This window comes from Drosophila willistoni, unplaced genomic scaffold (assembly GCF_018902025.1).
Source record: "Drosophila willistoni isolate 14030-0811.24 unplaced genomic scaffold, UCI_dwil_1.1 Seg190, whole genome shotgun sequence".
Classification (NCBI taxonomy): domain Eukaryota; kingdom Metazoa; phylum Arthropoda; class Insecta; order Diptera; family Drosophilidae; genus Drosophila; species Drosophila willistoni.
In genome coordinates this window covers 69,927-95,048 of record NW_025814154.1, presented here as the reverse complement: position 1 = coordinate 95,048, position 25,122 = coordinate 69,927, and the positions used below count along the sequence as shown (strand labels likewise).

The window sequence follows — 25,122 nt, the reverse complement described above, 5'->3', positions numbered from 1 at the left end:
ATGTAACTAAATTGTCCAATTAAAAGACTTCAAATTCTTTAAATTGTTTTTTCAGATTTCTTCAACGGCTCGCAGTGCTTGGGGTAAATGTTTCTTAATCTTGAAATAAATTTGTTGTAGACAAAATAATCCAATAAAATTATGTTTTGTAGAAAAGAATTTTAACGTATTTGCTCCAATAGTCGAAAAAAATGGATTTACTCGCAACCTTAAGGCGGATAGGATTATATGTGGTTTTCCAAGTAATCGACAATTGGTATTTCTTGTTCAATTTGGTGAAATCGAGGAAGTTGTGACCCAACCTGATATGAAAAAATATGCACCACAGCTTCTAATTGATTTTTATATTGGAAATTTAGATGATGGTCCACTTGACAATTGCAAAAGTGAGTGCAATTGTTTCTTTTGTATACCATTTGGTTTAACTGCATATATGTATATATAATTTGAGTTTATTTGATGGAAACTAATGCCTATTAAAAGCAACGACAACTTAAAGACGCTGCTGCTGCCAAAGAGATTATCGAATTTTGAAGCACCTTTTGGCAGACAGCATTAGGACTCAGATTCAGACACGTTGACAATCACGACTTAGACGTCGGCAACACGCCCACACGTTCAATACAAATAAATCAGACAAAGCATCTAAATCTAAATTGTATCGCATTGTGGCACACACACAGAGCAATCCCTCCGCCCCTTTCCACAACTACAATATGTATTTGATATTGAGAAGCTTACAACGGTTTTGTATTTCCTCCAGTAGAGCACATCCATCGAATAAAGGAATCAAGTTGAAGTAGGTGATGAGAGAGACAGTATACCTTCCAATTGGCTACCATGTTGATATCGTATCGATTTCGTGGCAGTAGTAAACAACCTGCCACAATTTCCCTTTATTGCAAATGGCAACGGATTGCGATTCTGTCTGCCACAACTGATAAATAAAAAGAGAAATATGATGACAGCTCTTATTTACAGAGTGTTGAATGAATCTAAGTAAAACCCCTCACAATTTTGTTTATATCACTTAAAAAAGCTTTTTCAAAAATTTCATTATTTTAGGGACTAAAGAAAGAAGCTGAGTTAAATTACTTCCATACATTCACTTTTATTGTAAATTATATAGATATGACTTAAATTCGATATATATAACCAACTTTTGTGATTACTCCATACAATTTCTGTTTTGTTGTGAAAAGTGATTCCTTTTGTTAAATTTTCTGATGCTTTTTGCAAGCAGTCTTATCTCTACTTATGAAATTATTAACCTTATCGATTATTTATATTCAGCTCATTTTATACTGAAAACTTTGCTGATTACAGCGAAAATGCACAAAAATTATGAATCAATTTTCCTCTCAACTTTTCCACTTTGCGCTAAAGCGAACTTGCATAAGTAGGCACTAAAGCGCAAAATGGCAAATAAGAGAGGATTTTTGTTTTTGTTGTTTTTTAGTTTTTAAGTACAGAGAAAATATAGTCAATTTATCTAAAGGAAAGTTTACATAATTCATGCAAAATGGATGAAAGTGAACAAATATATATATTGCTTACCAAAAGAACTTTTTAAATTGATATAATAATACATTTTGTTGTAAATTTTTAAAGGCAAACACCCTTTTACTTTATTTTTAAATTTCATATTTTTCTAGTGTATCATGGTTCTAGTGTAAATGGATGAAAGTGAACAAATATATATATTGCTTACCAAAAGAACTTTTCAAATTGATGTATTAATACATTTTGTTGTAAATTTTTAAAGGCAAACACCCTTTTACTTTATTTTTAAATTTCATATTTTTCTAGTGTATCACAATATCAAAGATTTTAAATGTCACACAGATTTTTCAATGTAGTACCTGCGTTCAGGGTAGTTAGTCAATTCGTTTTTAGTATTCAATAGGATTCAGTTCGTGTAGGTTTCACTAGTTGTACAAAAAAACACAGATTCAAAAAAGGCATACATTTTTTTTTTTCTCTCTTAAGTTTTCTAGAATATACTGGCGCCAGTCTGGTATGCTCTGTCTCTGTCACTCTTTATAACCCTATATGACCTACGTAGTTACGTAAGAATAGAATACGAATCCACAGTAGCTGCTTCTGCCCAATAACAATGGACCACGCGCATCTCCGCATATAAAAATTTACAACAAAATGTATATATCAATTTGAAAAGTTCTTTTGGTAAGCAATATATATATTTGTTCACTTTCATCCATTTTGCATGAATTATGTAAACTTTCCTTTAGATAAATTGACTATATTTTCTCTGTACTTAAAAACTAAAAAACAACAAAAACAAAAATCCTCTCTTATTTGCCATTTTGCGCTTTAGTGCCTACTTATGCAAGTTCGCTTTAGCGCAAAGTGGAAAAGTTGAGAGGAAAATTGATTCATAATTTTTGTGCATTTTCGCTGTAATCAGCAAAGTTTTCAGTATAAAATGAGCTGAATATAAATAATCGATAAGGTTAATAATTTCATAAGTAGAGATAAGACTGCTTGCAAAAAGCATCAGAAAATTTAACAAAAGGAATCACTTTTCACAACAAAACAGAAATTGTATGGAGTAATCACAAAAGTTGGTTATATATATCGAATTTAAGTCATATCTATATAATTTACAATAAAAGTGAATGTATGGAAGTAATTTTAACTCAGCTTCTTTCTTTAGTCCCTAAACTAATGAAATTTTTGAAAAAGCTTTTTTTGAAGTGATATAAACAAAATTGTGAGGGGATTTACTTAGATTCATTCCACACTCTGTAAATAAGAGCTGTCAGCATATTTCTCTTTTTCTTTATCAGTTGTGGCAGACAGAACCGCAATCCGTTGCCATTTTCAATAGAGGGAATTCTTTTCTACAAAACATAATTATATTGGATTATTTTGTGTACAACAAATTTATTTCAAGATTAAGAAACATTTACCCCATTTACCCTGCGAGCCGTTGAAGAAATCTGAAAAAACAATTTAAAGAATTTGAATTCTTTTAATTGGACAATTTGGTGGTGTCAAGTTTGGACTTGATTCAGACGTTTGTGGTGGTTGGGGAACTAAATCTGCTAAAATAAATAAAGGAATAAATACATTTATTTAAGACACCTCAAGGTAAGTTTTACTTACCGGCAGCTTTTTCATTCTGAAGTGTCCCAGTTGGACGTCTTTGCTGTAAGAAGTTAATGTATGAATTTTAAATGTGGCTAAATACTTACATACATATTTTAGATTACCTTGGGTTGAGCGATAATAAAAAAAAAAGAAGAAATCGCAAAACATGTGTTAAATTGCTGAGCGACGCCACGCTGTCTGCCACGCCAGACAAATACATTCACATACATACATAAATATGTATACATACATATACTGTATACACATATGTATTTACTTAAATGTTAAAAAAGTTTATTAAATAAAGGACATACCACCTGTTTTATTCATTTCACTTAGGAAATACATACAAATTAGTTATTGGATACTGTAAATTTATAAAAACAAAAATTAAACTTGTAAAAAAAAAAACTTGTTTAATTCCTTAAAAATGTGCAAAGTGCAAGTCTAAAGTGTAAGTGCTGCCTATCAGTGGCAGCTTATGAGAAATTATGGGCAACGCTGAAAATTTGTGGTACGGCAACCTCCGGTAAATAAAGAAGCGTCATTAGAGCTATTAGAGCGGAGAAGAAGATTATAAAATTGTTCTAATAGTTTGCTTAAATATCAGATTTTGGGTTTAGGTCACATATATACATTTATTTGTTTTTTCTTTAATATTAAGCGATAATTCGGGTATATCAACTTTAATGAGCTGAAACGATCCAACATAAAAATAATACGATTCTTGAGGTTATTCTTCAAGTCTCCAAGTAAATAGTGAAAGGTGAGTGGAAATTGCCAACTACTAAAAAGGTAAGCACATACATACATACATATATTCAAAATGAAAATTATAGAAGGAATTTTTTAAGGTTGGGGAAAAAAGTGTTTGGAAAATGACAATATTAGCAATACGACTAAAAACATTTGAAAAGTTACTAACTATATTTCAAGAATCAAATATCTGAATTACAGCCAATTCGATCAAAAGCATTTGAAAAAATATCAAAGAAGCTAAAATCGGCTATGCCGAAGTTTATATACCCTTGCAGTCCTTGGTAATAATAATTTTACATGTTCAAAATTTGTTTTCTGCAACTCAATTCATCAATATACAAACAAAACAATTTTACTCTCTATTTTACAATTTGTTCTTCTTCTTCCCTCATTCCCAAAGCAAAGCAACGCACGCATACACATACACTTTATGTAGCGTTGCGTCTGTGTGTGTATGCATGTACTCTGTTGATGACGAAAGACGTAGTAGACAGCAAGCAGCGCTGCCGGCAGAGCTGGGAGCAGAGCCGATTATTATATTGACTGTAACTTGTGTTATATTTATCCGATCACATTCAAATTTTGGGATCTGGGGTTTTATATCCAATACTAGCAAACCCGGCGAACTTCGTAACGCCTAACAGTCAAAGAATTTCGTGTTACCTTTTAGCTGAACTAATTTATGCTTTGATGAACATAATATAATAATACAAAACAATGATGGTAGGATGACAGAGTTACCGATTTCGGCAGTATCAGCGTTGCTGGCAATAGCATCTCGCAAGTGAATGTATTCATCCGCACGCAGCTTCTGTTGGTTAAATCGCAAGTATCGTAGTCGTTCACTCTCTATCTTGACGTACATATCGACCATAAATTGTTGGCAAAGCTCACGACATCGTAGAATGATATTATCCTGACCACGTCTAATCATCAACCGAAACGAATAGAAATCCTTTGAGCTAATATTCTTGTTTGTTTCGGTTCCTATAATAGTATATCCATGTATTAATTGAAGAGTTTTCATATTCTTAATGAATGAATTACCTGTTACCGGATCTCGTTGCTTAAGGTTTATGCAATATCCGTCTTGTCCCTTCCAAAAAATGAGTGGATATTGGAGAGCATCATATAAACGATGGGTATCAGGAATGGACTGAAGAGAATTATTTCTTCTTCGAATCACGATTTGTCGCGTAGCTCTATGGTCGCCAACCATGATTCCAGCCACGTCGTCAACAACAGGTGCGTTGAATCGACGTATATGCCCTCCAGCTGGTGTTCTATCATTGATGAAAATAGCGTGATTGTCACTTTGTAAGCTACAAATATGTGCATATGTGATTTGAATAATTTCAACAATTCGTTGTGCTCATTTAACAGAGCGTCCAGCTCGCTGACAATGCGCGTTGCAAATGGTGAATTGAGGTGATTATAGATGCAACGTGTATTCACGCGATTGGCGAGTGCCCGTTCGGAGTCCTCGCCACCCATAAAGTAAATTTGTAAAAATTTATAAGGTTCGTTTGGCATTGGAAGTAATGAGCCGACTTTGTGGTAAATTTGCCCTTTGATTTTGAATGTGGAATTAAATTGTTGACCATTTGCAGCAGTATTTTTAACTATTTCCTTTGCTCCGAACGATGTCATTTGAAAACATGAATTGAATTGCCGAATTGGACGCAAGAACAGCGAAGAATTTGGATCAGTACCAATAAGGAGGCCGTGCAATGGTTCCGGCGGTGTTTCAATTTCTGGAAGTTTCACTTTTCCTGATGAGCAACACATCCCAATTGGCTCATTTTTAAATTTAAGGGCTTGACAGTGCGGGCATTCCTTGTCCAATGTACCAATTACCACTTTGGAATGAGCGTAATATTCAACATCAGGTTCATACTGAAATGCTAGTGATGTAAAGAAGAAATGAATGTGATGTAAATGCTCGAAGTACTTGTTGATGTTGGTCAATCCCTCTACGTCTGTTGGCTACGAATCTGCGCGCTTCTCTTCGTTCCAATTGTCTTTGTTGGTTTCGCTCAACTCGTACCTCTTGTAATTGTGATGCACGTAACTTCGCCATTCTTACACGGACATCTGCATTACTTTGTTGCCTTTCTGCATCTGATCTTATTGCTCTTCTATCTAGATCTGTTTGTTTGACGACTCAAATTAGCCCCCTGCGTGTTCGTGTCATTGTTGTAATAAATCAAGTTGGAAAACTGATTGGTGTATAACGTGTATTATTTTCTTGATCAATAATTAGCGCAGCGAGTTCGGTCGCACTCGAGTTGTAACAACGACTGAACTCGAGACGCACAATTCTTGTGCGCGCCTTCCACCGAACCACACTCGGCGACAGCGACAGAACGCTTGTCCTGAAGTTAAAAGAAAATTTCAACTGTTTGTTCCGAAAAAAAAACTGGAAAATTAAATTTTTGTATACGGAAATCCCCAAGCGAAGCCGTGTGAACTCAACAGTGCACATCACCGTATTGAAATCTAGAAAGTCTCAACGTTGTATATGGTTTTTCACGGCCTGTTTCGATTGGAAGATTTAAATTATTTTTGTTGAATTTTATCTCTTATCAAGTAGGCCGTGTGTCTAATTTCACTCGTATAAAACACAGGTAGTTGAGATATCCAGCACAGTTAGTCAGTTTTAATCGTGAGCTCGTTATTATTTGGGTATAAAAAATAGATGTTGGCCGATTCTCAGTCCTACACGATCTGCATAAAACATTTCGTGAGAATCGGTCGAGCCGTTTCGGAGTAGTTTGGTAACAAACACCACACTCGAGAATTTTATATATATAGATTATCACATATGTAAGTTTCATAGCATACTCCAATTTTTATAAAAATGTTTCTTCTAGTTCTTCTAGAGCTATATGATATAGTGGTCCGACCTAATGGTTTTCATACTTTATTTTTCCCAGGTAATAAAAAACCCCGAAAACAAATTTCAGCCCGATAGCTCTTAAGACGGCTGAGTAAAACGCATACGCACAGACGGACGGAAGGACGGGCGGACGGACAGACGGACAGACGGACATGGCTATATCAACTCAGCTTCTCATGCTGATCAAGAATATATATACTTTATGGGGTCGGAAACGTCTCCTTCTGTGCGTTACAAACATCTGACCAATTTTATAATACCCTCAGAAAGGGTATAAAAAATCACATGAACCATTTTTAAGGGAAACCATAAATATACTCATTCCTGCTGAGCCAAATGATAGTGCTGAGCATCACGATTTAGACTCGGAAGCAGAATAAACATATTCGTTTTTTTTTAAATAATATTATGTAACTCTGAATTTAAAAATAATAATATAATCTAATAGATAAAGCCAACTTTTGTAATGTTTCATTTAAAGTTAACCCATATTCAATAGAAAACCTTGCTATTTTAGTATTAAGTTAAAAAAAATTAATGTATTTTAATAGGAAATTAATGTATTTCAATAGGAAACAATAATATTTAATTATTTTTTCCATTTAAAGTGTATTTTATTGAAAAAATGTTTTTGGCCGCCTAATTTTGCAAATTCTACCTATGTGCGACGTCTGTGGCTCGGACAATTGGGCGACATTGTCAACGGCGACAATTTGGTACTGAAGGGATATTATAACATCAATTTAATAACGACTAAATTTAAATCCAATACAAAATGTGTTTAAATGGAAATCATTAACTAATTAAACATGATAAGTCGTTTTATTTCCTATCAATATGGATTTCACATAAATTTTATATAACTACGCATACATACATACATATGTCTGTACCCTTCTGTACCAAATTGTCGCCGTTGACAATGTCGCCCAATTGTCCGAGCCACAGACGTCGGCAGAGAAAAATTCTTCCAGCGTTTTTCATGCTGAGGTTAGCCGACGGCAGTGAAGAAGTATTAGTGATTTCTAATTGATTTTTGATATAAATAAAGGTAAGTGCTATTTAAATATTAACTATATTGTACACAAATAGTGAATAGTAATTTTGTTGGCAAAGTATTAAATTAAATTAATAGCATTATTTATAATCGAATGCTAATCAAAAGAGTAAGAAAATATGAGTACAGAGAGTGAAAGGAAAACAAAGTATTTTGCCAACAAAATTAAACGCGAGTTCGACCCCGGGCTGTGCCAAAAGATAAAATTTTTTTTTTATTTTGTAATAATTTAATTTTTTTTCTCACAAAAAAAAAACATTAGCAACTGGTTTAGAAATAATTGACTTCAAGAACAGCATTACGTCGGAAATTCATTAAAGCTAGTAAGTACACAGCTGTTGTATGAAAAGCACAAAATTTTAATTCTTTTTTATATTTGCAGACCTCTCAAGTAGCTGGAGACAACTCCCTCTTGTGAAGAGCCACAACCTAGATAAGAAACACAAAAAGTTGAGCCCTGGAACCTATCTAAAGGCTTTGAACATTTTTCTCGGTAAGTACATTAATTACTGAAAAACGTTAGTTTTGATTATAATTCATTTCATTTCTAATATCTTAAATTTTTTTATTCCAGAAGCAGTTTAAAACACTTTCCCGGGGCAGCCTCCGGAAGTTGGGCTTCAGAATGCAATGGCCTGAGCTTAAAATATGGACAACAAAACAAAAAATTGAAAATTGAAGCAGCAGCTGTTAAATAAGCTTAATAGCTTATTTAAGCTAGAGGGACAAAAGCGACAAAGTGGCGACACAATGCTTGTTTGTCCCGGCGTTCGGCAAGACATTTGGACATTTGTCTTGGCGACTGGGGCGACAACTGTCGCTAGGTTGTCGTTCCGGTCTTGAAAGCTAGGACATGCAATGTTAAATGTCGCCGCATTTTTAATGGGAGTGTCGCCAGTGAAGGGAAGAACTTAAAAATGAAGTAAGTAAGTCGTCTCGCCGACTTGGGTATACCATACACCAGGTGAAACAAATATTTAAAATTTCGAAAACAAAATGTATGTCTATTAAATTGTTTTAACATGCCTCATACCATATGCTATCTCGCTCACTCTACAAACACACGAGCACTCTAGCGCCGCCACTAGCCAACGGCCAATTCTACCCTTATGGATCGCGTAGCAAAATACGTTCATACGTATATTTTGCATGTTTCTAGTCCGATTTCAATCAAATTTGGTAGTTTGATAGAAATAGATAAGATTTATTAATCTGCCAAATTTGATCGCAATGGTCAAAAAATTGCAAGAGCCAATCGGTTTTTTCTAAATTATGAAGGCGGAAGTGGGCGTGGCAACATATTAAAATATATGTATTCTGCGCGCATACTAAGCCAATATACATACCAAATTTGGTGATTTTAGCTTTGTTAGTTTTCGAGAAAATCAGTTTTGTTTAATTTGCGTGGGGGGAAATGGGCGTGGCAAAATTTTTAAATAGTCAATATCTGCGCGTCTATTAAGCTAGCTTGCATACCAAATTTCATGTCTCTATCTGCCATACTTTTTAAGAAAAACAGTTTTATGTAAATTCCGTGGGCGGAAGGGGGCGTGGCAAAAATTTGAAACAAACTCGATAAGCGTACATACTACACGAGACTGCATACCAAATTTGGTGGCTCTAGCTCTTATAGTCTCCGAGATCTAGGTGTTCATACGGACGGACGGACGGACGGACAGACGGACATGGCTAGATCGACTCGGTTTTTGATCCTGATCAAGAATATATATACTTTGTGGGGTCGGAGATGCTTCCTTCTGCCTGTTACATACATTTTGGCGACTTTAATATACCATTTCACCCTATGGGTGTATGGTATAAAAAGAAGTAAGTATTATCAAATAGTTCCCCCCAAATTTAGCTTACTAAAACAGAACACATGACTAAATGAGTGTCAAACTAGCAGCCAACTAAACTTGTGATTAGTATCTTTAATATCCTTTTACATTTTCAACAATTCTTATTAAATTGACATGATTTTTGCTAGCTTTTGAATTACAAGCACAGTTGAATTTGAGAATAAATCCTAAATCTCAATTCCTTTGGAATAGTTTCATAAGCCTTTCAAGCTGATTTCAATAAAGTGAAATGAACAGACAAAGAGATTTACATAAATACAGAGAAAAGCAAAGTGGAATGGAAGGAGGGCAAGTGATGACGGGAAGGCAGAGAAGAGAAACTGACGATAAGCGTAAAGCTGATTAAAAACTGAAAACTATTGCAAAAAAGGATTAGTTAATTGAACCAAATAAATGAACTCGAACTTGAAACTCACTCGCAGTCTTAACAAGGCAACAAATTTTTGCTTTGTAGTCATTATCAAAACATTTACCAAATGATTTTCATATGCAAAGATCCAAATAGAGAGAGGGAGAAATAAGGGCGAGGTGAAGAAAGAAATACAACTTCATGTGTGTGTGTGTTTTTTTTTTTTTTTATAAATAGGGGGGAAAGCATTGAAAGCCGAAGTGTGGGACTTGGTATCGACCTTGGTTAGTGGTCACCGCACGGCACTAAAACCTACCCTATGCTCCGTATCCCTCTCGCGGAACCAACGCTGAAGTACTACTTCACGAGGGGGAGATGGCACGTATGCCTCGTCTAGAGTTTACCTAGAACTGAAGTTTTGGTTACGCTGACGTTCAGCGCGACGCAAGGATTGATGACTGCTGCCATGTGGCTAACAGCTAGCCAATTGTTTTGCGAGCTAAGTAGGATATCCATAAAGTCGTTGACTATAAATGGCCTCCCAATGCCTAGGCTTAGCTCTTCCCGTTCAGCAGAATATCTAGGACAGACAAACAGGACGTGTTCTGCGTCTTCTATGTTCCCCGCACAGTGTGTGCAAAAGGGATCCGTCTCATGTTTAAACCTATGCAAGTGAGATTTAAAGCATCCATGTCCCGTCAGTAACTGTGTCAGATAGAAGTCAGTCTGGCCATGTTTGCGATTAAGCCATGGCCGAATGTCGGGGAGAAGGCGCCTTGTCCAGCTCCCATGGTTTGAGTCACGCCATCTGCGTTGCCAGTTAGTCAGAGTCGTCTCTCTTCTAACTGGCGGCGGATCTCTATTTCTAGCCTCGTTAGCCAAGAGGTCTAGTGGGGCCATATCAGACAGCACCAAGGCGGCATCTTCGGAGACTGTCCTAAACGCGCATATGGTCCTGAGCGCGCATGTTCGGTACGACGATCTGCAGTCCCGGCTGTAGGTGGGGGATGACATCGCTGGTGCCCATATGGCGGCGGCATATAGGATGATGGACCTTACCACCGTCGAGATGAGCCATCTGCTCCGTTGCTTGGGGCCGCCGACGTTAGCCATGAGCCGAGTTATAGCTGACGTGGCCTTCGCAGCTTTATCTGCGGTATACTGCAAGTGGGCTTTGAATGTTAGCCTATGGTCCATCATGACTCCAAGGTATTTAATGGCAGGCTTTGATGTTATTGAGCATCCGGCGACTTCGATCCTGGCTGTTTCCACTTTTTTCCTGCTGCTTATGAGCACGGCCTCGGTTTTGTCCATTCATCCATTCAAGAATCCTGAACACTGCTGCATTGGTGTTTTCTTCCGCTTGCTGGATATCCTTGGCCACAGTGACGATGGCGACGTCGTCCGCGAATCCCACTATGCGAGTGTCAGTTGGCATGTCCAATCGCAGGACAGTGTCATACATGACATTCCACAATGTTGGCCCGATCACTGATCCTTGGGGTACTCCTCCTGTGATGGTGTGTTTCCGTGGACCAGCTGCTGTGTCGTAGAGTAGCACCCGATCCCGGAAATAGCTGCATATCAGGTTAATGATGTACTCAGATATGTTTAATCGCTCTAGGGACGCGATAATGGAGTCCCAGCTGGCCGAATTAAAAGCATTCCGTACATCCAACGTTGATATAAGGCAGTATTTTTTGTTGCCGCCTTTTCAGCGTTGCCCTTCGATGGCTTTAGCGGCTATCTCTACCACCGAACTGATGGCGTTGATAGTGCTGCGTTTCCTCCTGAATCCGAACTGCCAGTCCGACAGTCCATGACGTTGCTCCAGTTCCTTCTCCAGTCTGTTGCAAATGATGCGCTCAAAAAGTTTCCCAATCACATCAAGCATACACAGGGGTCTGTATGCAGATGGGTCATCTATTTTATCACCTTTGGGAAGCAGGGCCAACCTTTGTAGCTTCCACCTCGTAGGGAACTCCCGTTGCAGCATGCGTGTGTTGAAAAGTTCCACAAACGTCGACGCGTGTTTGCAAACTAGCAGTTTGATTACAAGAGCCGGGACCCCGTCCGGGCCCGGGGCCTTATGTACGTTTATCCTCTTCCCTGCTTCCACGACTTCACAAACATCTGTGAATATCGGTGCACATTGTGTTCCGCTCGCTGCTAAGTTCCTCGTCGGCCTTGAAGGGAATAGCGTTGCTACAATGTGACCCAACTTGGTTGGATCCGTTGGCATTATGCGCCTGGCGAGTTTGCCCATAACCAGTTTATAGGCAGTCCCATGTGGCTGCGCATCTGCATCTGCGCACAGCTTCTTCCAGCAGTCCGCTTTACTTCTCTTGATCTCCATATTTAGCTTGGCTCTTTTCCGCTTGTAGTCTGCAAGCAGCTCCGGAAACGTGGGCATTCTGCGGGCACGTTGCTGTCGTCGTCTGGCCTGATGACATTGCCTCCTGGCATCCGCAATCCTGGCATTCCACCAATGTACTGGCTTACATTTGTTGAGTCCATGCCGTTTGCGTATCATGGCTGCATCACATGCTCTGCGAAGAATGTCGCCCATGTGGTTGGCCTGGGTGTCCGCGTCCGTGCTGCTGCTCCTTGTCACTTGGGTCATCATGGTGAATAACGCTTCTTCGCTCAGCGTGCTTGGGGCCCAGCTGTAGAACGTCGTTGGTGTGTGTGCAGGTGGACAACTCTTGATAGAGCACACAATGGCGAAATGGTCGCTGTGCGTGTAGATATCCGAAACTGCCCACTGCGCGCTGCGGGCTAGGCAAGGGCTAGCAAACGTGAGGTCGATCACGGAGCCTCTGCCAGCCTTATTGTAGGTGTGGGTGTTGCCTACGTTGAGCAGACTGATGTTGAGTGTGGCAAAAGCGTCCAGAAGGGCCCTGCCCCTTCTAGTGGTCCTTTGGCTACCCCATTCCGTTGCCCATGCATTGAAGTCGCCGGCTATGATGGTTGGCGTGTGGGTTCTGGCGTCCTCCACTAATCCATCGAGTATGCTGCAGAATTCGTCGATGTGTTTGCTCGGTGCTATGTAGCAGCTGTAGACATATACTCCATTGTACCTCGCCCTTACATATCCGTCCGCGCTGTGCTGATTCTCCAGATGTGTCCTGCTGTTGCTCCAAATTGCCGCGCCATAACGGTGGTTTTGCGTCCAGCTGAGGTCCTGTATATGGGAATATGGCTCGCACAAGATTGAGAAATCTACTTTCAGGTCTCGCACAGTTTGTTTTAAGAGTGTGTGTGTGTCGGTGTGTGTGTATGTATGTCTTTATGCCTCACTTGCCGCAAATTAGCGGTTTGAGTTTCGAGAGTTTTGGCAAAAAGTTTTTAGCTACTTTTCAAAACGTCAACGGATAATATCCTAGACTCGTCCTCCACTCTTTTCTCTCTCTGATTTTCGCACTCCCCTCATACTCCCTCTCTCTATCTATGTGTGGGTGTGCGCTTTGTCTCGTAAAGTTAAAAATCTTTCAACCTTCCCCATCAAAGTGAAAGTTCAAAGTGAATGTCTAATTAGTTGCCAAAAACTTACCTCATCCATTGGACATCCTGTAGAGCGGAGTACAGCATGTGATTGCAGCACAAGCAATTTAAGCAATTTATCCTTGATCTCACCCAGTGGCGAGGTCTTGGCTCTAAGGATGACAATACGCAAAGTGATCATTGAGGTAAGCTCACCCAGTATATCACTAACTTGTATAGCCGGATTATCGGAGATCTGTTCCAATGGTATGGGTTTCCAATGTTTGATAATAAGAGAGCCTAAGAAGGAAATTTTACCTTATGAATAAATCTCGAAAATGTCTCATTTCAGTTGGTACCCACCTCTTGCCGTATTGGCCACCTTTTGGGAGTAACCCTAACGTTGTAGGGCTGTCTGAACTATTTCACTCCAGGGCGTGGCAGCGGCTATAATCACATAACTGTCTGTTTCAATATTGGGTCGAATCTTCCAGGGCTGGCGACTGTCAATGGTCAGGGAGGCGTGCAGAGAATGCACAGACTCCACCACACAATGCAATGGAAGTGATTTGGCTGCAAAATTAAAAAAAAATGTTTGGGTTTAGATATTATTATAAATTATGCTGATGAATTTTTAGAAAAATGTGCATTTTAGAGGAAAAATCAGTTTACTAATCGGTTTAACTCAAATCACAAGTGCAAATCGTATTCCAAAATATGTAGATAGATATTTAAATAAGCAATTAAAACATATTTTTCTACCCCACCCCCCACAAAATGTTTATATATATATTACAATTAATTATTGTTCATGCGGTTAGCCACAGCATTTGGTTTTAAACTGCTTAAATGGAATAATTCATAAAGGCATTTTAGACCCAAATTTAGCTCCACCCCTCTTCACCCCTCTTCACTGCACTAACCATCCCTTTTACTGTCTAATGTGGTTGGTTTTTTTTTTTTTGCATTTAAACTAGTTTCTGTCCATTATCTACTTAAATAATATTTTTGGCAAAATATTTATTTTTTGGATCCAAATCGAAGTTGAAAATTGCAATTGCAACGAATCGGATCGAGTGATGAAGGGGGGAGGGGGTGTTCTATAGTAGGAAAATAGGCTTAAAGCCCAAACTCCAGTAACATAATGGTATTAATTAATTATTCCAATTATAAAAATTGTAAGCAGTGCACAAAAATGAGTAAAAGAGAGAGTGAGAGAGAGAGAGAGAGGGGAAGAGATCAGAGCATATGAGAGGGGAAATAGGGTCAGAGGATTGGCGAGCCGATTGGCATTGGCGCTTTTCAATTTCTGGCATTCTGGTTGGCCCAAACTCATTCGAAATAAGTCAAAAAGAACTGGCTGACCAACGAACACACAACACAAAAAATAAGTTCAACCCAATTATATGCGATTTTTATTGTGGGTGAGCAAGTGTGTGAGTGTGTGTGTGTGTGTGTTGGCCATGCAAATCTTTTAATTGCCATGAAAACCTCATTTGAGGGCGAATTGGAATTAAAAATAAATACATCAATTGTGTATGTAAGTAGGGAAAAAAAGTTGAAAAACTGGTTGAAAAGGCACACAAGAAATGAGGGATAAGTTGTAATTCATTAAATAATCACAATAAAAATAATAATAAATGAATCATTGCAATATATATCCATACATATTATAAAAGGTAGATAAAACAATACAATTTTACATTTAATATTATACACAGCAAAAAAGATAAGAAATGTGTAGAATGGTTTTGTTTTGGCCATGTGAGACAGTTGCTTTCACATGACCTATTGAATGCTCATCATTAAGGCCAATTGGCTGGGATTCAATCAATTTACATAGAAGCATATTCTTTGGCAAGTCCTTGTTTACAGGATCAGAAAAATTTGATCATACAAATTACCTATCTGTCTAGCTTTATGTAAAATGTATGTAACATGCAGAAGGAAGCATCTCCGACCCCACAAAGTATATATATTCTTGATCAGGATCAACAACCGAGTCGATCTAGCCATGTCCGTCTGTCCGTCCGTCTATCCGTCTGTCCGCCCGTCCGTCCGTCTGTCCGTATGAACACTTAGATCTCGGAGACTGTAAGAGCTAGAGCCAACAAATTTGGTATGTAGACTCGTGTAGTATGTAGAGTGATCAAGTTTATTTTAAATTTTTGTCACGCCCCTTTCCGCACCCGCAATTTAAAAAAAGCGTTTATCTCAAAAACTATTCCAGCTAGAGGCACCATATTTGGTATGTATATTCGATTAGTAAATGCACACATTTTGTATGTATTAAAATACAATTGGTGTCTATCGATTACATCTTCGGAACATACTACATGGCGACCGTGACAGTGGTCACCAAACAATAGGCGTGACCAAAAGGAGCAGACCAAATTACAAAAGGAAAATTCAGCTACAATGGAGGAATAAAGGAAGGAAAATAACATACTACAATCACAGTAAGTAGAGTGATGGGAAAAAAATCTGGTGTGGTCAAAAAGTTAAAAGCCAGAAAGGCGGAAATATTGAGGCTACTAAATAGCCCACAGACTAATTGGAATACCTCGGTGGATTTACACGCCGAGGTAGAGTTTATAAAAACCCAATTAGAAGAAAGAGAAAATAAAACCACAACAACCAGAATCCCATACTCTACTATTCAAAATGTGGCAAAACCAAAAGTAAAAATAAGTCCACAAACTGTGAAGGAACTACCGAAATTAAAGAAGGTCTGCCCAAACGACTGCGAGGGCCCATTATACTCAGCATACTGCAAGTATACATGCAGACATTGCTACGGGACTCCAAAGGAAAAGCCAGTCCCCAAGCGAAGGAAGTGAAAAGAAAAATAAAACAAAGAATCAACAAATCTGGTGCGAGGACCGGCACCGGAACCGCCTGAGCTCAGAGGCCCCGGACATCAGCAGCTGAGACTACAAGCGTGAAAAGCAGGCCGCTTTTTACGCCATCGATGGAGCATCAGCGTGCCAACCGGCGACGACCAGCTGATGCTAGAGACTAGCCGAAAACAACAAAAACATAAATGAACAAATTATGCGCTGCGTCGCACATTTTTTTGAGTGTACTGCGATGCACATTTTTTTTTAATAGAATTAAAATAATCAATGTACAATTGTGCGGCATTAAAGCTGTCCAATTAGAGTGTGGCCTGAAAACCATACGAAAAAAAATAGGCAGGGATACATGTAAAAAAAAAAAAAGAAGAGCCTTCAGCTAAAAAAAAAAAGAGAAATTTTATTAAATTACTATTCAACTAAACATTAAAAACATTAAAAAAAAATTGTTTAATAATAATGAGCGCATATGTGTTATATAAAGCATACAAACAATAAATGTGTAACAAAAAGAGCCTTAAGCCATGCTAATGATCTTGATAAGATCTAAATAACATATGCAACAATTGTAATAAAAATGCTTTTCACAAAAAATTATTATCAAAAAAAATATATACATCAACTTCCAAATAAAAAAAAAAACAAATTTTTAAGCTGAATAAAATATTTAAATATATATTGGTTGATTAAAATGAGTACGTTAGACAATTATTTTAGGAAGATAGTGAATAGGAATCCAAACATTGCAGCGGATTTAGTTGAGGTTTTTAATAGGGATAATATTAAATCGGCACAAAGTTCGATAAATCTAGTACAGATAAGATTAGCATACTTCGATTTAACGGGAGAAAAATTTCCAGTTAAAGGAAGTGCAATGGTACAGATGAGTTTTATTGTCACTGTACCAAATATATGCTGTTTTTCCAACTCAACAGGCACATTTCGCTTCTACCTGATGGATGAAGCTCAACAATAATAAGTTGTTGCAAAAATAAAGCAAAAATCAAGAAAAATATAAGAGTAGAGCAGATGGCTTAAATATAATATACAAATGGATCTAGTAGAACTTAAATATTTGAACAAATATGTTCCATTCTTAGATTTCCTCTTCAACAGAGGTGAAACCAATCCAAAATATAAAGAAATTAAATACTGGATTGTGAATAACAAAAAATTCAAATCAAGGATAGCCCACTTGATAGAAAGATCCATAGTAGAAGCATATAATCGCCTAAAGCAAAAAAATAGAATTCTACCCACCTGGGTACATAAACTGTTTGAAAAACCCATAGAGATAATCGATCTCTCACGGAATTAAAAAAAAAAGAACGCAAAAATAAACTTTGAAGCATGGAATGGGAAGAATTACTTCTCCATATCCAAAATATTAAAGAAAATTTCAAAAAATCATATAAATGCGTTACACAAAATAGAAACATCCAAAAGGAAACAATAAACATGCACGCAAAAATTCTAGTTGATTCATTCAACGAAGCAAGAAATTTAGTGCATGTTAATAGAGAGAGCATAGGTAAAGCAAATTGGTCAAAGATTTCCAATCTACTGATCAAGTTACGTACAAACCTAATCTCTATAAAGACAAAATACAATCTTGATATATTTGTACCTACCGTCCTTAATTCACCCCTGAGCATAGACACCTGTAAAAAGGAAACAGAGCAAGAAGGTGAAGAATCTGAAACAAGCGAGGAAGAAATAGAAGAGAAAGATCTAAACGATCTAACAATTCCTGCGCTATAAACATTACCTGATATAGAAGCGTTGTCTGAACAAGACAACGAATCAGATTTGGACACCAATACAAGTGTAATAAACACAACTAACAGGATGGCAGAATTAAATGCCCGAAGGGCATATATGAAAGATATAAACATAGCCATACCTGAATTTAATGGCACGAAAATGCAACTCAAAAGATTCGTAACAGCTCTGAGGTTGGTAGATATGATGAAAGGCGACTACGAAAGTATAGCAGTTGAGGTAATAAAATCAAAAATTATTGACCCTATTATCAAATAATGATAAAGAAAAAGAATCAATACTGTTTACGTTCCACGATGACCCAATACAAGGAGGTCATACTGGAATATTGAGAACTATGGCCAAAATAAAAAGGCATTATTATTGGAAAAATATGACACGAGATATATCTCAATATATAAAAAAATGTAACAAGTGTCAAAAAGCAAAGATAACAAAGCATACAAAAACCCCGTTAATCATAACTGAAACGCCACAACAGGCTTTCGATAGGGTTATTGTGGATACGATCGGTCCACTCCCAACATCAGAACACGGAAATGAATACGCAGTAACTCTAATCTGCGAAAGCTATATTTGAAGATTTCATTCTGCGGTACGGTCCAATGAAGACGTTCATTACGGACATGGGAACAGAATATAGAAACTCAATAATTGAAGATTTATGCAAAAATTTGCAAGTAAAAAAGATAACTTCAACTGCACATCATCACCAGACTGTAGGCACTGTGGAGCGAAGCCACCGAACACTTAATGAATTTTTACGATCATACATTTCAATTGACAAAACTGACTGGGATGTATGGATAAGATACTTCGAATATTGTTTTAATACAACACCCTCTATGGCACATGATTATTGTCCATATGAGTTGGTATTCGGTAAAACTTCAAATTTACCACAACAATTTAATAGTGTTGATAAGATAAATCCACTATATAACATAGAAGATTATGCTAAGGAATCAAAATTTAGATTAGAACAGGCTTATAAAAGAGCAAGAATTATGTTAGAACGGCACAAAGCGAAGAATAAGGAAATATATGATAGAAAGGTAAAAAATATTGAATTAGAAATAGGAGATAAGGTTTTATTACGTAATGATACGGGTCATAAGCTAGAATCTAAGTATTTAGGCCCATACAGCATAGAAGAAATAAAAGATAGGGATAACATTTTAATTAGAGATACAAGAATAAGAAACAATTAGTGCATAAAGATAGGTTAAAATCTTAATCAATTAATATATATAAAAAAAAATATAATAATAACAATAAAACAAGAGAAAGAAATTTAAACAAATAAATTACCAACATTTAATGACACTATACATATATAAATATAATTTTACCACATGTATCATTAAACAAACACTCGAACATTCGAAAAAAAAAAATTTAATTAAAAAAAAAAAAAAAAAAAAAAAAAAAAAAGTAAAAAAATTTCTATATATAAAAAAAAAAAAAAAAAAAAAATTTTTAGAAAATAACTCCATGTAATTACGTTATTTTTCTAAAGAGGGGGGATGTAGCATGTTTTGGAATAACATATTAACAACAATACAAACATATTGTAGCAATTAGTTACAATATTTATGTACGCAACATTCAAGTGCATTAGCCTCTTAAGTAACATGACCACCCATGAGTGCATGGTGCTGGACAATTGCTGTGTCGGCAAATATAACACGCGCGGCCGCGTTGGCCCAATATGCAATATGATACATCCTCACTCTACCGCTGCGACGGTATATAAACATACATACTTTTATGTAAACACTTATTTATTTATACATAAGTATGTTTATACATAAGCATACCGCTCCTCTGCCTGCATGACTAGCAGCGCAGCTACGCGGTCTTAGCTATAGTCGACAATTGTTATAGAATTAAGAATTATTCAATAAACTGAGCTCAAACAAGAAAGTACAATTGGTGTCTATCGATTACATCTTCGGAACATACTACATGGCGACCGTGACAGGAAAAGTTTAGTTTGCCACGCCCTTCTCCGCCCCCGAAATTTGATAAACTTGATTATCTCCCGTATTTTTTTACCTTATGCAATCAAATTTGGCACACTTAAATTTAATACTAATATCTAGCAAAATACCAAATTTGATCAAAATCGGACAAAAACCAGTCGAGTTATGCATATAAACGTTTTTCCATAAGGCCGGAGTTGGCCGTTGGCTGGTGGGGGCGCTAGGGTGCTCGTATGATTGAGTGAGCGAGACACAAAGATATGCTTTGTTTAATAAAGTTCGAATATTTGCTTTACTGGTGTATGGTATACCTAAGTCGGCGAGACGACTTACTTACTTCATTTTTGTTTTGTTAAGTACCCTGTTGGTTCTCGGAGGCAGTTTCGAAAAAATTTCCTGCGTCATTAATATTCCAAAGTTCAGTTGAAGATTGTTGCTCATTGATATTGTGTAATTGGTTCCTAGTTGGGCCTGTTGAATTGAAAGGATTTACAGTTGAATTTCTATTATGGTAGTTGTTATTAGCCTGGTTGTTAATGTTAGGCTGAGAAATGGTTGAATTATTTCTAAATAACTGGCTTCTATTGTTAGCATAGGGGTTATTGTTTGGTTGATTTCTTATGTTTTGGGGGCGTAAGTATGGTGTAGAAGGTCTTTTCGACACGGCAATGTTCATAGGCTTCCTTGATATTTTGTGGGTTTTTTGATTTTATTAAAGTTTTAAGGGGTTCTCGTAGATTAATTAAAAAGGTATTCAAGCATATCTCGTCATTTAATTTTGGTTTGTCAGTTGAGTTTTGATTTGTGTTTTGTAAAATGTCTGTCAATTGTGATCTTATTTTTAAAATACTATAAAATAGTTGACCTAATGACAAGCTATCGGGAAAGTTTTGTAAATCGCGAATAAGCATAGCTTCGCTTTTCTTGCTACCATAATGCTGTATGAGATTAGCCTTGATGTCATCCCAGATGAGTGCAGTATTGGGTAGTTTTAAGGCGTCATTAGCTCTACCTACGATTTTGTTCCTGATGGCTCTTAACAGAAGGGAGCTGTATGGTGTATGGTCAGTTCCTCTGATCAAAGCGATGACTTCTTCCACATTGACAATGAAGTCTTGCAGTTTATTAGGGATGCCGTCAAAAGTAGGTAGCTCCTTGATAAAGGCAAGGATGTCAGTTGGATTTAAAGATGTTGGGTTGGCTATGCTGCTTATTGTAGGCGTAACGTTTGGAGTCGATATAGTTGTGGGAAGTGACGCATAAATGAGTCTTGCCGTTCGTCTGGCAGATGTTCTTTTTGTGGCTGCTTGGAATGTAGATTTTTTTGGCATTTATGTTGACGTGATTTGTCGACGTAAGTGTTTCTAAATTCTGTAATGTTTTAAACATTATTATTATTATTTATATACATGTACATATATGTAACACCACACACACATACATATATATGTATATACATACATATATATACATATACACACACACACACACACACATACATATGCACACGGACTCAGAATTCGAAGTGAACCGCGGTACTGTCGGTATATATTTTGCTCCGTCTGATAAACTCTTTCATAAACTGGTGTCCGGAACGCCTGTAAAAGTCAAAAAAGGAGTCAGATTGATTCCAAGGGAGACTAAGTACATACCACGTCGTTGGAGCCCTGATGCAGCCCTCAATATTTGGCCTAGTAACAATCTTTGCTTCTGCGGCAGGCCGGTCCACTGACGGTGGAGGGGGCGAAGGGTGACGGCTACTTGCCTCTCTTTTCTTTTTTCCCGCCTCTCACCACCAAATATTTCCTGGTGTGGGTGAGACTTTTTTATCCGAATTACTTCCAGAATTGTGCGTCTTGTTGTTGCACCAACTTTTTCTTAGTCAAAACTGCATCACCACAGCTGATCTTGCCAGTGTTGGTAAACGAGGAGAGCAAAGGAGCCCCTACCTAGAATTCGGCAGGGGGCGCCTCCGGGCATTTTTGGCGGCAGATTTAAATTTGGATTTCAAATTTAAAATCTGAATTCAAATTTGGTTTGTTTCCAAGCCTGTCCCCATGGATAAGCTAGCTGCATCCTTGGAGCATCAATCCCGTATTGGTGAAGATCTTCTAGGCACTGCTGCACCAGAAGAGTCGATTTTCGGTAAACGGCCGCTGCTCATGCGATCGCCACCGTCAGCGACAACATCGGCATGCAGCGTACCTCAAGCGGCTGCAGAGGCTGGGTTAATGCCAGACAGTCCATGTTTGGCACCGAATGGCCCAACTGTTCAAGTGGTCTCGCACATTCCAGAGCTGGATGAACTGGGATCACTGATATGGCAGCTGGACAACACCTTTAACCAAGGCATCTCGGCGGACGATAAACCACGAAAGCCAGTCCGACACGTTAACATGGGCACTAAGCAAGCCATTGTGCGAATGAAGGAGCTGCAAGAACTGCTCTGCCTCAGAGTGCTTGCGGGTGAGTTTCACAAAACCCCTGCATAACAGCGACAAAAGCACACAAATTACGCCAGCGAAATCGGGCTCTAAGCCAAATAGGCCTATAATGGGGAGTGATCATAACTCCGCCAAGCGCCGCAGAGAAGACATGATACCAAGTCGAAATACTCCCCAAAAAAACACCGTGGAGCGACAATTCCAGAGAAAAATTAATGCGGGAACAAACATCTGCCCCAGGGCAGGTAAGAAATGAGCGCGATCCAGACCAAATCGCCCATGAATGGCAGCAAGTTACGTACAAACGTGCGAACAAAAAACCACCAGCGAAAAAGGATTTCCCTAGGCATCGGCCAGACGCTATCTTGTTAGCTAATAAAGCCAATTTGTCATATAGCGATATGCTAAAAATGGTAACGTCTAGTGAAGATGACAAAGTGCGCTCGATTGGAGCTAATGTACGCAAGGCAAGACGCACAGCGAATGGAGACCTCTTATTGGAGATGAACAAGCCGATGGCTGAAAACCTCCAGAAGCTTACGAAAGATATCGAAGTAGCTTTCGGTGCTCAGATTGAGGCCAAAGCACTCTCAGACTTCATCAAGCTTGATGTCAGAGACTTGGACGAGATGGTGTCTAAGGACGAGCTAGTGGCTGAATTTTCGAGCCAGTTTGGCGTCCAAATTACTACTCTGGCGATAAAGAGTCTACGACCAGCATTCGCTGGTACACAGCGGGCGACCATCAGCGTTCAGGCAGCCCTTGCCAAAGATATCCTCAATGTGGGCAGAATCAAGATTAGGCTGAACGAAGGCCGCATTAGAATAGACAATACACCTGTTACATGCTTCAGATGCCACGAATTTGGGCATGTTTCAGCACAATGCAAATGCCAAGAAGACAGAAGCGACTGGTGCCTACGGTGCGGCGAAAAGCGGCATAAAGCCAGAGGCTGTAAAAACGCAGCCAAGTGTTTCCTATGCACTGCAAATGGCATAAAAGAAGCGGGTCATGTTGCCGGGAGCCAGCGTTGTCCTTATGGGCCCCGTTGTGGCCAGAACGCTCTTACAAAAAATGTTAATCATGGTTAAATTCATGCAAATTAACTTAAACCACTGTGAAGCAGCACATGATATGCTGAAGCAAACGACGAGGGAACAAAACATTGATGTAGTCATCGTAAGCGAGCCATACAGACTCCATGGCGGCAACAACACGACCTGTAGTACGCAAACAAAAGCGGCGATTTTGCTAACTAGCGTGCGACCGCTGCAAATGTCTCAAACCCGGGCTTTTGCACATTTTGTACGGGCTAAGATAGACCGGTTCTGGGTGTATAGTTGTTACATGCCACCTAGCATCAATCACCAAGAATTTTGCGCAGCGCTGGATGAGCTGGCTACCGACGCAAGAAGCCACAGCCCACTCATTATAGCTGGTGATTTCAACGCGTGGTCCTTAGAGTGGGGCAGCGTCTCGAACAATGCCAGAGGCCGTGCCTTATGGGAGGCTTTTGCCCTACTAGATATTGCCCTGCTAAACAGTGGCAATCAAAAAACATTCAGCCGAGCGGGTGTAGGATCGGTCATTGACCTCACTTTTGTCAGCAGCAGCATTTTTCGGCGCTCCTCTTGGAAAATCGGCGAATTCTATACGGCTAGCGACCATGAGGCGATCCTTTTCGAGATCGGAGGATCAATCCGTCAGCGAGATGTGCATCCGGTGGCATGTAAAACGTACAAAGCGGATACCCTGAATGTTCCCCAATTCACTGCCGCTATAACTGGTATAGAGTTGGCAACGGAGTCAGCCCAGAGTATGGCAAACCAATTGGCTCGTAAGTTAGACGAGGCGTGTGGCAAAAGCATGCAGGAACGTAAAGCTTACCGAGGCCACCATAGATCGGTATTCTGGTGGAATGATAGCATTGCAGAAGCACGGCGGGCTTGCTTTAGGGCAAGACGGTGTTACCAACGGGCGCGAAAAAGGAATGATGGCAATTGGCCCTCTCTTCATATAGTTTTTGCAAGAACTCGCAAGGCATTAAAACGGGCCATACATTCCAGCAAACGGGAATGCTTCCTTGAGCTGTGTGACTCAGCTGATAAGGACCCCTGGGGCAAGGCCTATAAGATTGTAGTGAAGCGTGTGTATGCAAATAAAAAAACTGTACCAACAAATCCGGAGCAGCTGCGGGATATAGTACAATCTCTGTTTCCAGCTAGAAGCGATGCACTAACGTGCAGAAGACCGATGCAGACACATTTTGCTGTCGATGTAGTCTCAAATGAGGAGATAAAGGCCGCGGCTGGACACCTCAACCCTAGTAAAGCTCCAGGGCCAGACGGCATACCAAATCGCACCGTAAAGCTGGCAATGATGCTGAACCCAGATATATTTGCACAAGTGTATTCCCAATGCCTCCGGGAGGGCTGCTTTCCGGACATATGGAAGCTGCAAAAGTTGGTCCTGCTGCCAAAACCAGGCAAAAGCCTAGATGAGCCATCAGGACACAGGCCAATTTGCCTAATAGACA

General features: G+C 38.7%; 1 protein-coding gene across 1 annotated transcript; it reads right to left on the bottom strand.

Annotated features, from left to right (window-relative positions):
* Positions 1–4,489: 4,489 nt before the first annotated feature.
* LOC124461046 lies at positions 4,490–5,156 on the bottom strand. Its single transcript, XM_047012637.1, has 2 exons — positions 4,921–5,156; positions 4,490–4,860 (listed from the first exon to the last, which is right to left on the bottom strand). Exons 1-2 carry the CDS (start codon positions 5,090–5,092, stop codon positions 4,511–4,513), a joined length of 522 nt encoding a protein of 173 aa, XP_046868593.1. The 5' UTR covers positions 5,093–5,156; the 3' UTR covers positions 4,490–4,510.
* Between the last annotated feature and the right edge of the window lie 19,966 nt (positions 5,157–25,122).